The sequence below is a fragment of the Drosophila grimshawi genome, unplaced genomic scaffold (genome assembly GCF_018153295.1).
Source record: "Drosophila grimshawi isolate 15287-2541.00 unplaced genomic scaffold, ASM1815329v1 contig_311, whole genome shotgun sequence".
Lineage (NCBI taxonomy): Eukaryota > Metazoa > Arthropoda > Insecta > Diptera > Drosophilidae > Drosophila > Drosophila grimshawi.
In genome coordinates, this window is record NW_025063098.1 from 14,529,882 (window position 1) to 14,545,851 (window position 15,970).

General features: G+C 41.5%; 3 protein-coding genes and 2 non-coding genes across 5 annotated transcripts in view; 1 reads left to right on the forward strand and 4 right to left on the reverse strand.

The window, feature by feature from the left end:
- LOC6567430 (protein pellino) overlaps positions 1-8,594 on the forward strand; it is a 38,155-nt gene extending 29,561 nt beyond the window's left edge. The window contains exons 3-10 of the mRNA XM_001994227.3: positions 2,101-2,193; positions 4,937-5,168; positions 6,238-6,429; positions 6,503-6,691; positions 6,762-6,860; positions 6,924-7,077; positions 7,135-7,312; positions 7,385-8,594. Of these exons, the coding sequence (XP_001994263.1) occupies positions 2,101-2,193; positions 4,937-5,168; positions 6,238-6,429; positions 6,503-6,691; positions 6,762-6,860; positions 6,924-7,077; positions 7,135-7,312; positions 7,385-7,511 (1,264 nt within the window). The 3' untranslated portion in view covers positions 7,512-8,594. The remainder of the gene's footprint in view (positions 1-2,100; positions 2,194-4,936; positions 5,169-6,237; positions 6,430-6,502; positions 6,692-6,761; positions 6,861-6,923; positions 7,078-7,134; positions 7,313-7,384) is intronic.
- A 266-nt stretch (positions 8,595-8,860) lies between these two features.
- On the reverse strand, positions 8,861-9,024 carry LOC6567429. The gene has a single exon (XR_047267.2). It is a non-coding gene; the product is annotated as a U1 spliceosomal RNA (small nuclear RNA).
- A 130-nt stretch (positions 9,025-9,154) lies between these two features.
- Positions 9,155-11,724, reverse strand: LOC6567428 (larval serum protein 1 beta chain). Its single transcript, XM_001994226.2, has 2 exons — positions 11,450-11,724; positions 9,155-11,378 (listed from the first exon to the last, which is right to left on the reverse strand). Exons 1-2 carry the CDS (start codon positions 11,639-11,641, stop codon positions 9,255-9,257), a joined length of 2,316 nt encoding a protein of 771 aa, XP_001994262.1. The 5' UTR covers positions 11,642-11,724; the 3' UTR covers positions 9,155-9,254.
- Positions 11,725-12,317: 593 nt separating this feature from the next.
- Positions 12,318-12,483, reverse strand: LOC6567427. The gene has a single exon (XR_047266.2). It is a non-coding gene; the product is annotated as a U1 spliceosomal RNA (small nuclear RNA).
- A 489-nt stretch (positions 12,484-12,972) lies between these two features.
- Positions 12,973-15,667, reverse strand: LOC6567426 (larval serum protein 1 beta chain). Its single transcript, XM_001994225.3, has 2 exons — positions 15,292-15,667; positions 12,973-15,220 (listed from the first exon to the last, which is right to left on the reverse strand). Exons 1-2 carry the CDS (start codon positions 15,499-15,501, stop codon positions 13,064-13,066), a joined length of 2,367 nt encoding a protein of 788 aa, XP_001994261.1. The 5' UTR covers positions 15,502-15,667; the 3' UTR covers positions 12,973-13,063.
- Between the last annotated feature and the right edge of the window lie 303 nt (positions 15,668-15,970).

Here is a 15,970-nt window from a genome sequence, read left to right on the forward strand (position 1 = left end):
GCTGTTGGCTTAGTAGTAATGATGATGTTGGCTGGTAACTAAGCCAAACAGATGCAAATTGTGTGCCCAATTGCATTTTGGCCAGGTAGCCTGAGTGAAAGAGAGAAGAAGCAGCTCAAAGAAGTTAACTAAGAAACACTCGCATTATGGTTAACACTGTTAGCACTGTTAACTAACAGCGCTGCACATTCAATCGGCTAACAGAGCCTGCTGTGCTCTGACTTTAACCATTTGATTTACGGCCTGTGGCCTTAGTGACTGCAATGAGTCAGCCACTGTAACAGCAGACAAGACTACATCTGCGTATGTGTACAGTGCTGGCAAGGGAAATAATGCCATTAATAGTTAGCAGCTTTAAACAGCAGATAACAGTCTTAGTTATCTGAACTCGAATTTGTTGTGTTTTGTGCGTTGGAAAGGGATTATATGCTTATGTTAAATCAACCACCGAATGCTGCAAAAAATTGTCCACCAACGATTAAATATAGAGGTAATGGTTTGGTTTTATTTACTTACTATCGAGTAGCTCAGAATCGTCCTGATTCTACATATCTACATTGAAATGTTTCATATTGTAATATATTTTCCTGTTGGAATACTTCTTAACATAGCAGCAAGAAAGCACGAAAGAGGCTTAGAACCATAAATTTATTGGCATATAATGTGCATCATACCCGGCAGATCTAAGACCCATCAAGAGTGAACTGAAGCTAAAATTACAGTTTATGAAGCCAAAACGATGCATAACGAATAGCTTCGGGAGTGGAGCTGCTTTCATTGTCTTAAAAAAATCGATTTTGTTAAAAATAATTGGTTTATTGAAAGCAACAAATACTCAACCAAAAATGGTTATTTTGGTGCTATATTTTCTTCCAGAGCTGTAAATACATGAATTTGTGCATGTATTTGAAGGCATGTGTATCTAATTTGATGCGCCGGCTGCCGACTGGCTGACGGATGCACAGACATTTAACATTTCTATTTAGCTTGCACGCGCCAGTCTGTGCACCCATCCACCCCCTCGCTAACCCCACCCAACCCACCTCTCTCCCGCCCCGACAACGTCTCTTTATGCGCACAGTTTCTGTCTGCGCTGCACAATTTCAAGTACCCGACCCCGCACTCCGCAGCGCATCAGAAAAAGGGGAGCAAGTTTAAATGCAACGAGCAAAACTCAATGCACCCCAAAAGCAGACGTCCCTCAGCACCACCCTACCCCACCCCACCCTTCTAACCCATAGCTGGGGGTAAAACCCATTTGCCAGTTGCGCTGTGTGTGTGAATGTTTGGGTGTGTGGGTGAGCCGACCCGCTTGTTTGTTGGGGCGTCAACCGGCGCCGTGCTGCTTTATTAGATTGCTGTAAATAAGTTTATGACGTGCCCCAAAAAAAATGAAGAATACTTAAAAAAATGATAGCATCTTCGGCATGCAGCAAGAATGAAACTAGTTAAGAATCTGTTCGTGTGCTCATTACTGTGAAATTTGTTAAGTTAGTTGGACAGGTAACCTGAGGTGTTTATGTGAGGGAATTTCTATGACTTCATATGGCAAAGTCAGTGTCGAATTTACATGCAGCCGACTCCGACTCTGACTCTGACTCCGATTGCGACTCGAACAAAAGACGAACTTGTAAGTAAAACTGCAAAATGGCATAAGCTGGCATTGTAATGCACATTGCACATTGCCAGACATCGTGGAGTCGCCTCAGATATTTCCTCATTTGAAATTCTACGACAGTGTGTCAGCAAAGAAAATGCTTTGGAAATAAGCAATTTCTGCATGGCATTTGTGCACTTTGAGAAATTGTTTTGCTTTAGTTTTGCTACACAATGCAACAAGAAAATCAAAGAAAAAAGTTGTTTCGTTTTATTACTGTATTTTTACAGTCTTTTTACTTACCATTCGCACACACCCCCTTTTGCATAACAAAGCGGCGCCACTGTGTATTATGTCATGAACGCATTTGACAACTAACCACGACGACGATAGTCGTTTGCTTGGTTTGTCCAAGTTTTTTTTCTACATTAAAGCTTTGCGTTTTCTAAAAATTATTTGATCTAATTTAAGATTACCATTCTTCTGGTCTATTTTTATTACAGCACCGACGGCACAGAATCCCCTATACTGGCTGAAGACGGTGGCGATGGGCACGATAAACCGCGTTTGCGATACGGTGAATTAGTTATACTTGGGTAAGTACAATGCTACACATATATATATATATTTTTTTATGTCATTTAATATAATATTCAAATGACTGTGAAGAGCTAGTTTGCATTGTCTCATCCCGTCCATTTAACGAATGTTAGTTCCAAGGGTATCCAGAAAGAATAAGTCAAAAGTTTGAGTTTCGATAATAGAATTCGATTTCTGACAGTAAGTTCAAATAACTTCCAAACGTTGTTCTGAGGGCACAAATTGAATTATGAACTAAGCTTAATCCGCATTTGATATAACTAGATTTATTTTCAATATATAAAGCCTGAAGTTCTTATAGTCTCCGAGATACTATACCTTATGGGGTCGAATATGTATATGCACGGCAAAATTATAGTAGGCTCTACAGGGGTATAATAATACAATATGATAATTAATATTTTCAAGCATTCTGTATGAAATTCTTGTGGTTTTTAAATGTGTTTTTGTCCCAGTGTGCGATGACATGTAACCGCCGTCGTGTTACCTGACTTGACCCCTGCAATCCCAAGTTGAAGTCTAGTGTGACTAGGTAACAAAAGGCTTTAAACACTAAACTGTTGCTGTAAGCTGTAAGCCACAAGCAGTCAACCAACCAACCAAACAGGCAACCCGGCAGTCGGCCACATAAATTAGATTCACGCTGCAATCGCCAGTGTAGCCAAGATTGATGATTTTAACTGGCAGCTGTGCGACAGACAGCTTGTAAATCTTGATGGCTGTCTGACTGGTTGGTTGGCCAGTTGTCTGGTCAGCTGTCCGTTGTCTGGCCAAAACGCTTGACATTGCGCTGATTATCCAACGCGCCCGAAACGTCGGTGTTTGACTCGCATGTGAATTGTGATGGGTAAAGTCGTTTTCACTTGATCTTGAGTCTTGTCATTAGAACATAGTAATTCTTCTTCTGCTCGTTATCTGAACACTTTTTAATTGCCTTTGCTAGCCCAGAGAGACAGAGTTAGACTTTCGTTTATTGTGTGCTGCCTGCCACAAGCCGCAAGCTGTGTCCATCTGTCGGCCTGTCAGCAAGTCAATTTTTCATTTTTCCTAAAGCCTAATGCGTGCTGGCTTTGCCAGCGACGAGCTGTGGCAATCAACAGGCTAGTAGGCTAAAACAACTAAATCTTTTACCTAACGCACATTTACCGCCCACTTTAATGACATCTTTAGTCTGTGCGACAAGACATCCAAAGAACCGGTATAAAAAGAACAGTCAGCGTTATAGTTATTATTGTGGTCGTTGCCAAGTCAAGTCTTAATTGTTTAACAACAACAATTTTGTAGCCTTGTCACTTGTCAGCTTGTGTTTGCTAATGCGTTAAATATCACTTACAACTTGGTAAATGTGCCTACATTTATATTTCAGAAGTATCAAGAACCAAATAATTACAGACCACAAAAATGTCAACCTATTGTAGAATTATTTTTGGAATTGGAATTGGATTTTTAATGGAATTCGTTTCTGTTTGTGTTTGTATTTGTGTTTGGGTCTCACTTGGATTCTTCCAAGAACTTTTTGTTTTTATGTCGGTAGGCAATATTTATTTTTCTCTTTGCTACATAATTCCAAAGAAACTGTTTCACAATCAATGTTTTTATTTTATCGTTTCTGAAGTGGCGTATGTTTTGGGTTGATCGGCACGTTTCCAAATCGAAATAAAATCGTCTACATTATATTATTGATATTTTATGTGGGCTGTCAGCTCATTAAATTGTCAAATGTTAGAAACTGTGGAACTATTCTCAGCTGTGTGATGTATATATGTATGTGCATGGTTTGTCTAAAATGCTTTTAGTGATCTGTGCTCTGACTTTAACATAGGTTCATTTAGGTTTTATTTGCTTTCTATATTACAATAAATTCAGTTAACGATCATGATTCGTTTCTTAAGTTGCTGGTATTGCGAACATCTCTTTAAAGACACATTGTTCATATATTTAACAATTTAATGCGATATTTTTGTTGCTTTGATCATTATTGCTGACTAATAAGCGTAGTTGTCCCATAAAACATAAACGATGTCGTAAAGTGACAGATGAAAGAATGTTTCTTTTTTATTGAGACTTACTTGTTTTGTTGTTCTCATTAAACGGCACTAAATTGATCGAATGACGAGTGTATGTTGTGCTCAGAACAAGTCAAAAAATAATCCAAACGAATTGCGGCTCATCCAATAGATCTAAAATTCTGCTTCTTTCGGAGTTCTTTCCATTGAGTATTCACTGTATGCTCATAGTTTGGACCAAGAAGTCAAAAACCCCTTTGATGGGTGCTCTGCGTGTCGTTTGTGTCTATAATCAAAGATCGATCTGTGTGCGTCGCTATGAAAATACCTTTAATAGCCTATTCGATTTAACAACTTGAATACTGATTTGGATAGAATTCCTCTAATGATCCGGTAATTAACTTATCGACTCGCCCGTGTGGCCAATATAAAAGAAAGATGCTTTTAAGTTATTGTTACACATTATTTGTTGTTGCCAATGGCGGCGGGGGCATATCTAATTATGTAAACACATTGCCGACGCAGAACTTGACCTATAAACTGAATAAATTACACGCTGACACATACAGAGAAATGTAGATATAAATTGCATGTGTTTGTTTCGTAATAATGTTGACTCCACTGGGACCTCAATCCATATTACAGCAGGCATAATCATAAATCAGCCGTAGAACGTTAAACTCATTGAATACTTACATTTAATATGGTTTCATTTGTGTCTCCGCGTTTGCAGCTACAATGGCTACTTGCCGCAGGGTGATCGTGGTCGGCGACGCTCCAAATTTGTGCTGCACAAACGAACGGAGCCGAGCGGCGTTAGACGCTCCAAGCATTACATCGTACAATCACCACAGACATCGAAGGCCATACTGGATGCCAACCAGCACTCGATATCGTATACACTATCACGCAGCCAGGCCGTCATTGTCGAATACAAGGAGGACAAGGAAACGGACATGTTTCAGGTGAGTCTTAAAACTTTCATATTTCCTATTTCCAGCAAGTATCCCAACAATAAAATAAAATAAAATCATGGCAAAGTGACAACATTATAATAATTGAAATGTTGGATCCACAATCCTATAAAGCTTAATGTGGTTTCTGGTAGTCAGCAAAAAAGAGATCACCTTGCCAATGATAGCTCAGCTTATTACTCGGAATATACAAATATAAAGTATATAAACTCAGGTTGTCTTTCTTTCTTAAAACCATGGTTTTTCGCTTTTTAACTCTAGGGGACCATTTTTTTTTTGAGTGTAGGAAAAATATGTCTAAATTTAAAATTAAAATGTTACTGATATCTGAACTTGCGATCATTCGTTCGCTAGAGAGAGCATCTTCTGTAAAAATACCAGTTTGCAGTTCAAAATTTTTAGAAACATTTTTGTACAGCTCTGAAGATGAGTCCCAACGGTATTTGAAATATATCTGAATAAAAACGACACTTGACGTGAAACTAGCGAAAAGCATATTCAAAATATTTGTTTTGCCAAGAAATATAATTCTGAATGTATAAAAAAGCGACCTAATTTGAAGAATATGTTTCGTAAATATAGAAATTATTATTTTAACTGAATCACTTCGTTCCGCTCTTTGAAAGCATTCTTTGTGGGAGGGTAAAATGCACCGTTAAAAGGTCAATTGTCATTACCTAGCAGAGCACGGAGAACATCCATAATATAAGCATATTGATTAGCCATTGTGACAACTGGCCTGGCAACGTGTTCATTTCCATTTGAACTTCTTTATTGGATTGAGGTGTAATACCAATATCGCATGATTCGCCATTTGAACATTTGATAAATTGCTCGAAGTGCTTGAACGACATGGAGAGTGGCATTAAATATGCATTATGTGTATGTTAATGTGTCTGTGTGTGTGTCTGTATTTGTGTGTGTGTGCCTGTGTGTGTATTTAGATATATTTTTGGGTCAATCGATGATGAGGGCGACTTAATCAGCGTGGGCTTTTTTGACTAATCACACAATCACTCATCTATTTCTTCTTCTTTTGTTGTTGTTGTTGTTTTGTTAGGTGGGACGTTCATCAGAATCGCCAATTGATTTTGTGGTAATGGACACGCTGCCCGGTGATAAGAAGGATGCGAAGGTGATGCAGAGCACGATTTCACGTTTCGCCTGCCGCATTTTGGTGAATCGCTGTGAGCCCGCCAAGGCGAAAATCTTTGCCGCCGGCTTCGATTCGAGCAGAAACATATTCTTGGGCGTAAGTAAAATTGATTTGAATAGTATGTTATATCAATTTGCATACTCATATTGGATTTGATTGAAATTCACAGGAAAAGGCCACAAAGTGGCAGGATAATGTGGAAATAGATGGCCTGACCACAAATGGCGTTCTAATCATGCATCCCAAAGGCTCGTTCTGTGGCGGCAATGCCAAGTGCGGTCTCTGGCGTGAATGCTCCGTGGGTGGCGATGTATTCAGTCTGCGCGAGTCGCGTTCGGCACAACAAAAGGGTCAGCCCGTAAGTTGATTTCATGAGTATGTTCATGGAAATTGAAATTAATCTAATAAATATATTTTGTTTCACACAGATCTATGATGAGTGTAATATCTTGCAGGATGGCACACTCATTGATCTCTGCGGCGCAACGCTGCTCTGGCGTTCCGCCGAGGGCTTGCAACATTCACCGGTAAACACTTGGCTAACACAAATCATTATGGATTGATAATGACAAGGTGTCGTTTATTTGCAGACCAAACACGATTTGGAAAAGCTTATTGATGCCATCAACGCTGGTCGTCCACAGTGCCCGGTGGGGCTCAATACACTGGTTATACCCCGCAAAGTGACTATCAGTGATCAGGTTAATCAGCCTTATGTGTACTTAAACTGCGGCCATGTGCAGGGTAAGTCAATAGTCACAGTCAATCATCAATTTAATTAATTGTCAATTTGCCAATTAGGTCATCATGATTGGGGTCAGGATGAGAACACTGGTGCACGCCGTTGTCCCATGTGCCTAGAACTGGGTCCAGTTGTTACCTTGTGCATGGGCCTGGAGCCGGCCTTCTATGTGGATGTAGGTGCACCCACTTTTGCATTCAATCCATGTGGTCACATGGCGACTGAGAAAACTGTCAAGTAAGTGAGATAGATGGACAGCAAATTTTCTTTTTAATACTGATATGTGTCACATTTATTTCTATTTATCAGATACTGGGCAAATGTGGAAATACCGCATGGAACCAACGGGTTTCAGGCCGTTTGTCCATTCTGTGCGACACCGCTGGATGGCGCGACTGGTTATATTAAATTAATTTTCCAGGATAATTTAGATTAAATATGTATATGTATGTGCACATCTTTATAGTAGATATGTATTTGTAGTAATTGAACAATGTCGAAGTTTGAAGCAGGCATTAAAACTAGGCTTTATTTATTATCATTATATAATTAATTATACGTGTAATACGAATGAAATGCATGAAAAAGTATAATTTAAAAACGAAAGTGAATTATATACATATGGATGTATTTTGTAAAAGTTAATTGCTTTAATTACTATATTACAAATGTTTAGTAATTATTTAAACGCAATCATTTGCAAATATCAATTACATGCAATACATCCCAAATTGCATGTCATACATACTTTGATGTTATTTTGTTTCCTATACATTTGTCTGTTGTATAAATTATTTCCAACGAGCAACAAAAGCAACAAAGATGCAAATTGCGTAATAAATTTGATGAGCATTGATGTGAGCAGCAATAATTGAATGAATTATTTGATTTAATTGCACTGATTCAAGCTGCCAGCTGCCTAAACTGTGTATATGTAATTCTGTATAAACATAAGATTCAAACCTCATTTAAATATTACCAACCATCAATTATGTTTTCCCATTCGCGCAGGAGAAAAACAAAATCAATCGACAACAAACCACACAAACACAACACCACACCACAATTGATGTATTTTTGTTTTACCAAATCTAGAGCTTACATACTTATTAAAACAAGAAATCACAATTAAGATTACGAATACTATTTTGCGTAACAATTGAAAGCAAGTTCTAAAAATATGTACAGTTTAAAAACTTTGCTGAGATTTGAATTACTAAAACCATTTAACGCATTTATGAAAGATTACATTGTCTCGTCCCTTCATATACATATATCTATAAATATATGAAATTTCTGCCTGTACGCATTTTGCATTATTTTATGTTTATTACTATTACATTATATCATAACATTATTTGTATTATTATTTTGTATGCTAAAAGAAAAAAAGTTCAACAAAAAACACGCTGTGTTCAGAAAAATGTTGCGACACGATTATGTTAACAATTACAACATTGCAAACAAAAAAAAGTAAATAAATATAAACTGTAAAATAAAAATTTCTAGCGATACACACATACATACATACGCGAGTATATTTTCATTAAAGCGTGCAGTGCATAAAAACAAAGTTTTCTTGTGTTTGCAATTTCTAGCAATGCGCGGTAAACGAAACCAGGGCTACATACGACAGTAGTGTTGAAAAATGCTTGCTAAAACCATGAACTTGATAATCGATGATTCGTGGTTCTCACTGAACATATCATAAGCACCGATACGTATGATACCACACTGAAAAAACTTGCTGAAATTTACCATCCCATTTACTAAGTATTTATAAATGTCGGGACGGCGCGAACGCCATTCCCGGCTACCAAAAATTACACGCACGAGTTATTCACATTAGGAATAATCGCAGAGGTCAACTCAGCCGAATGTGCAATGACCGAGCCTCACTCCGGAGGAACCGCCTTCGTGATCACGGTTAACCTCTACGCCGTAAGTATGCTTTCCTCAGCTCAGCAACTGGACTACCATGGTCGCACTGTTAGAACCGCTTGTGAGTCACTCATATCGACAACTGCAATATTCGAATGGAACCCATACAGTTATATTTAAATTCAAATGTGTGTTTTTAGAAAGTTTATTCCACTTTTTGCTCAACTCACAATATAAAAATATTCGTACAGAGTTCGGTATCAGAAATGAATGGCTATTTGATCGATTCTCGTTCCGCTTAGAACCGTAAGTATTGGGTGTCAAGGAAGAAATCGTTGTCGAATCGACTATAGTTGGCGTATCCCTTGTACTTGTAGTAGGGCTCCATGGTGTCAACGTGATAGATGGAGACATCCTTGAAGTACATGTTCGGCACGAAGAATTCGTACTCATCGATCTCGCGATCGAAGGGATAACCGAATGGCGAACTATCGACGAAGCGAGCACCGTCGCCAATGCCGCAGGAGTAGGTGTAGTCATAGGTGGAGAGCTGTTTGTGGGTAGTGGGTGCGCTGTATGGAACGACCATGAAGAACATCTGCATGGGCATGCCCTCCTCCCAGCCCATGGGCAGGATTAGGCGATCGGGGAAGCCGCAGTGAGGCTCACTGATGTCCAGAGGGAAATCGTATTTGCCATCAAAGGCCATCACTATGTAGTGGTAGAGTTCGCTATAGCTGGTGCGATCCTTGACGGTCCAGCTGAAGTCGATGGACTGGCGGAAGATCTCATTGCTGCCAGCCTTCAGTTCGTAGTAGAACTCATCTATTTTCATGAAGTTCATTCGGTTTTCAGCAAGAGAAATGACGCTGCCGAACTCATCGAATTTGGGTCCAATGAATGCACGGATAACAACCTTCTCATCCTTGTCGGACTCCACAGTATAGGTGTAACTGAAGGGCCTGTGATTGAGACGCATCTGGCGAGCGTATAGAGACTTGTCCCAGACGAACTTGCCATCGTGGAAGACCATCTTCTCGTTCATCAGATTGGTCACATCAAAGTCAACCAGATCGAAGTAGGTGACCAGTGGGCTGACATTCACATGCTTGAGTGTGACGCCGTGCATCATCAGATTTTCCTTGCTGTATTTGGGCAGGTAGTGCATGAACTTGAAGTACACCTGAACGATGTGCTTGTAGAACATGTAGTACATGGGATCGCGCATCATTGTCTCGAAGTTGAGCATCACGTTGGGGTAGACCTCCATTTCGTAGACGTCGGCATCGGCGAAGTACATATGGGCGAACATGTACCAGAACTGGTAGAACATCTTGTCGAAACTATCAATGTTGCCCTGGAGCATATTGCCAATATATTCAATGGATTCGGGCTTGCGCAAATCGATGATTTCACCATTGGTGGTCTTGTAGTAGCCCATGTCGATAATGTCGTAAATGCGCTTCATGAAGCCGGTGATCTTGCCGAGCATATCGAAGTTGCCATAGGTCTCCAATTCGTAGTAGTTCTTGCGGTAGCTGTAGCCAATGCCGTTGTAGTAGATCAGCTGGGGATCGTAGCCCATCTCGATTTCGTGGTACCACGAGAACTCGGGAATCTCACCAAGGCCATGAGACAGACGCTCCATGTAGTAGCGGGACAGCAGTTGGTGGACGGTGTAGAGCCACATTTCTCCACGACGATCGATCTTCAAGCCGAAGGTGTTGCCATCGAGAAAGAAGGAGTAGTCAATGTTCAAGTAGTACCAGTATGAGTTCCAGCCCAAATCCTCGGTGAAGTAGGAAAGTTTGGATTCCTCGTTGTAGACATTAAGATCGCGAGTGTAATCGACAGGCATCCACCAGACCTTGAAAGCCTTCATCATTTGCTTCGTGTCAATGGTGAACATGAACTTCTCCGTGGTGGACCAGTGCTCGCCGATACCCACCAGTTTCCACCACTGCCACATCTTCCAGTCCTTCATGTACATGTAGTCGCTGTTCTGATTCATGTTGCTATATTCGTGTCCCTTGAAGTAGACATCCATGTACTCCTTCTCGTACATGACCATCTTGCTCCACATCTCATAATCGAACTTCTCGGCCTCGTACACAAATTTGCTGTTGAAGAAGAACTGTGGGAAGATCTCATAGATGGTGGGCAGTATCACGCGATGGAAGTCCGGACGATGGGTGACAGCCAGAGTCAAAGCATAGACGAACATGCCCTCGTTAACATGCATGCGAGCCCAGCACACGTTGTGGTAGAAGGTCTCCCAATCCTTGGCATAGTAGAAGAAGTTGAATAGACCGCGTGCCTGCTTGGCATGAGTTTTGACCAGCTGGCCGAAGAACTCGCCCTTGGGCAGCAGTGAGTGCGCCTTGAACGCCTCTGCGAACTTCTTCATGTAAATGTCATAGTGCTATTTGGGGAATCAAATGCGAGATGACTTAGAAGGAGGCCACTTGAGATGTGTCTTGCGATGTCACTTACAGTATAGTAGGCCTCGTCAAAGTAGAAATTTTTGCCATCCTTGATGTACTCCTCGAACATCAGTGGATCCTCCACACGGTAGACAATCTCGAAGAAAAACTTCTGTTTCTCTAGGAAGGCCTTGTCGGTGATCTTGACCTCGAACGCAGCGACCACGCCCAAACAGGCCAGCAAAACAATTGCGATTTTCATGTTGAAGAGTCCTCTGGTTACACCTGCTCTACCTCAGCTACTGATTCAACTGCTCCGGATTAGACACACTCAGTTGGAGTCCAATGCCTGTTGCTTTTTCGGCAGCCAGCACGCTGCTTATATACCCCAAAGAAATCGAACACAGCCCAGAAATATCTGTCGCAGCCGGGTTCAGGGGTCACGGTGGCGCCAGAGCTTATCTCAGGTGCTTGGAACATCTGTTGTCGAAATCAGAGCGTATTTGTCATCACGAGCACAACATGTCTTATCAATCACCAAGATAATTCCAATTATTCAAATAAATTTAAAGTTATGTTAACAATTACAACATTGCAAACAAAAAAAGGTAAATAAATATAAACTGTAAAATAAAAATTTCTAGCGATACACACATACAAATATACATACGCGAGTATATTTTTTCATTATAGCTTGCACTGCATGAAAACAAAGTTTTCTTGTGTTTGCAATTTCTAGTAATGCGCGGGAAACGAAACCAGGGCTACATAGGACAATAAGTGTTGAAGAATGCTTGCTAAAATACGGCAACATCGATAAACTTGATAATCGATGATTCGTGGTTCTCACTGAACATATCATAAGCACCGATACGTATGATACCACACTGAAAAAACATGCTGAAATCTACCATCCCACTCACTAAGTATTCATCAATGTCGGGACGGCGCGAACGCCATTCCCGGCTACCAAAAATTACACGCACGAGTTATTCACATTAGGAATAATCGCAGAGGTCAACTCAGCCGAATGTGCAATGACCGAGCCTCACTCCGGAGGAACCGCCTTCGTGATCACGGTTAACCTCTACGCCAGGTAAGTATGCTTTCCTCAGCTCAGTAACTGGACTACCCTGTTAAAACTGCTTGTGAATCACAAGTTCGTCGCAATGTAATATGCCGCCAAAAGTATACAACACATTTTGAAAATTGCCAGTGGTGGTGAATTCACGTATGCAATAAATAGCGCAAAGCCGATTTAGTAGTTGCTGCTGCGGATGCAAATCTCGAATTTGGTTGCAAGTAGCACTGTTTATAATATTATAAAATCGCTGAGCAGTTATTTATAAAATGTTTTCTGCACAAAGTGTGCGATTTTATGTATTATTTATCGTTGCTTTTCTCAAAAGTAAATAGACTTTTATCTGATTTTTTAAAAATATAATTAAATGTTTAGTTCATTCATATGGAGAACACATCACATTGTTTGCTATTAAGCACATCGACAACTGCAATATATGAATGCATCCCATATTGTTGTATTTAAATTCAAATGTTTGTGTTTTTAGAAAGTTTATTCCACTTTTTGCTCAACTTACAATCTAAACATTTGCGACAATTTCAAAATATTCGTACAGAGTTCGGTATCAGAAATGTATTGCTATTTGATCGATTCTCGTTCCGCTTAGAACTTGAAGTACTTGGTGTAGTAGTCACGGAAGAAAGTGTAGTCGAATTGACCATAGCTGGAGTATCCCTTGTACTTGTAGTAGGGCTCCATGGTGTCAACGTGATAGATGGAGACATCCTTGAAGTACATGTTCGGCACGAAGAATTCGTACTCATCGATCTCGCGATCGAAGGGATAACCGAATGGCAAACTATCGACGAAGCGAGCGCCGGAGCCAATGCCGCAGGAGTAGGTGTAGTCAAAGGTGGAGAACTGTTCGTGGGTAGTGGGTGCGCTGTATGGAACGACCATGAAGAACATCTGCATGGGCATGCCCTTCTTCCAGCCCATGGGCAGGATTAGGCGATCGGGGAAACCGCAGTGAGGCTCACTGATGTCCAGAGGGAAATCGTATTTGCCATCGAAGGCCATCATCACGTAGTAGTAGAGCTCGCTGTAGCTGGTGCGATCCTTGACGGTCCAGTAGAAGTCGTTAGACTTGCGGGTGATCACATTGCTGCCAGCCTTCAGTTCGTAGTAGAACTCATCCATTTCCATGAAGTTCATGCGGTTTTCAGCAAGAGAAATGACGCTGCCGAACTCATCGAATTTGGGTCCAATGAATGCACGGATGACAACCTTCTCGGCCTTGTCGGACTCCACAGTGTAGGTATAGGTGAAGGGCTTGTGATTGAGACGCATCTGGCGAGCGTATAGAGACTTGTCCCAGACGAACTTGCCATCGTGGAAGACCATCTTCTCGTTCATCAGATTGGTCACATCAAAGTCAACCAGATCGAAGTAGGTGGTCAGTTCGCTGACATCCACATGCTTGAGTGTGACGCCGTGCATTATCAGATTTTCCTTGCTGTATTTGGGCAGGTAGTGCATGAACTTGAAGTACACCTGAACGATGTGCTTGTAGAACATGTAGTACATGGGATCGCGCATCATTGTCTCGAAGTTGAGCATCACGTTGGGGTAGACCTCCATTTCGTAGATGTCGGCATCGGCGAAGTACATATGGGCGAACATGTACCAGAACTGGTAGAACATCTTGTCGAAACTATCAATGTTGCCCTGGAGCATATTGCCAATATATTCAATGGATTCGGGCTTGCGCAAATCGATGATTTCACCATTGGTGGTCTTGTAGTAGCCCATGTCGATAATGTCGTAAATGCGCTTCATGAAGCCGGTGATCTTGCCGAGCATATCGAAGTTGCCATAGGTCTCCAATTCGTAGTAGTTCTTGCGGTAGCTGTAGCCAATGCCGTTGTAGTAGATCAGCTGGGGATCGTAGCCCATCTCGATTTCGTGGTACCACGAGAACTCGGGAATCTCACCAAGGCCATGAGACAGACGCTCCATGTAGTAGCGGGACAGCAGTTGGTGGACGGTGTAGAGCCACAGTTCTCCACGACGATCATTCTTCAGGCCGAAGGTGTTGCCATCGAGGAAGAAGGAGTAGTCCATGTTCAAGTAGTACCAGTATGAGTTCCAGCCCAAATCCTCGGTGAAGTAGGAAAGTTTGGATTCCTCGTTGTAGACATTAAGATCGCGAGTGTAATCGACGGGCATCCACCAGACCTTCAAATCTTTCATCATTTGCTGCCATTTGGTGTCCTGGTTGAACTCATAGATGTTCTCACGGAGAATGAACTTCTGCTCGCTGTACCAGTGCTCGCCGAGACCCATCAGTTTCCACCACTGCCACATTTTCCAGTCCTTCATGTACATGTAGTCGCTGTTCTGATACATGTTGCTATATTCGTGTCCCTTGAAGTAGACATCCATGTACTCCTTCTCGTACATGATCATCTTGCTCCACATCTCATAGTCGAACTTCTCGGCCTCGTACACAAATTTGCTGTTGAAGAAGAACTGTGGGAAGATCTCATAGATGGTGGGCAGCATCAGGCCATGGAAGTCCGGACGATGGATGACAGCCAGAGTCAAAGCATAGACGAACATGCCCTCGTTAACATGCATGCGAGCCCAGCACACGTTGTGGTAGAAGGTCTCCCAATCCTTGGCATAGTAGAAGAAGTTGAACAGACCGCGTGCCTGCTTGGCATGAGTCTTGACCAGCTGGCCGAAGAACTCGCCCTTGGGCAGCAATGAGTGCGCCTTGAACGCCTCTGCGAACTTCTTCATGTAAATGTCATAGTGCTATTTGGGGAATCAAATGCGAGATGACTTAGAAGGAGGCCACTTGAGATGTGTCTTGCGTTGTCACTTACAGTATAGTAGGCTTCGTCAAAGTAGAAATTTTTGCCATCCTTGATGTACTCCTCGAACATCAGTGGATCCTCCAAACGGTAGACAATCTCGAAGAAAAACTTCTGTTTCTCTAGGAAGGCCTTGTCGGCGATCTTGACTTCATGCGTCTGATGGAAACTGGCCGCAGCGACCACGCCCAAACAGGCCAGCAAAGCAATTGCGATTTTCATGTTGACGAGTCCTCTGGTTACACCTGCTCTACCTCAGCTACTGATTCAACTGCTCCGGATTAGACACACTCAGTTGGAGTCCAATGCCTAAAGACTGTTGCTTTTTCGGCAGCCGGCACGCTCCTTATATACCCCAAAGAAATCGAACACAGCCCAAAAATATCTGTCGCAGCCAGCGTCTAGGTGTAGCCAGGTTCAGGGGTCACGATGTCGCCAGAGCTTATCTCAGGTGCTTGGAACATCTGTTGTCGAAATCAGAGCGTATTTGTCATCACGAGCGCAAAATGTCTTATCAATCACCAAGTTGCCATGAGATAATTGCAATTATTTGAATATAAATAGAACGCAACCAGAACAACAATAAGAATCAAGTCCGGGGTCTATTGAGATTTGAATAATAGAATGCACATTTGTTTTTCGATTTTATTTCTAGAATATGTTTTGTAGCAGTTTTGGAATTTGCATTCGT

Excerpts from the sequence above, each read along its gene's own strand:
- LOC6567426 (XM_001994225.3), bottom strand. The coding sequence starts at position 15,501 with ATGAAAATCGCAATTGCTTTGCTGGCCTGTTTGGGCGTGGTCGCTGCG. Across the intron at positions 15,221-15,291 it reads TTGACGAAGCCTACTATACT|CACTATGACATTTACATGAA; the intron begins GTAAGTGACAAC and ends TTCCCCAAATAG.
- LOC6567428 (XM_001994226.2), bottom strand. The coding sequence starts at position 11,641 with ATGAAAATCGCAATTGTTTTGCTGGCCTGTTTGGGCGTGGTCGCTGCG. Across the intron at positions 11,379-11,449 it reads TTGACGAGGCCTACTATACT|CACTATGACATTTACATGAA; the intron begins GTAAGTGACATC and ends TTCCCCAAATAG.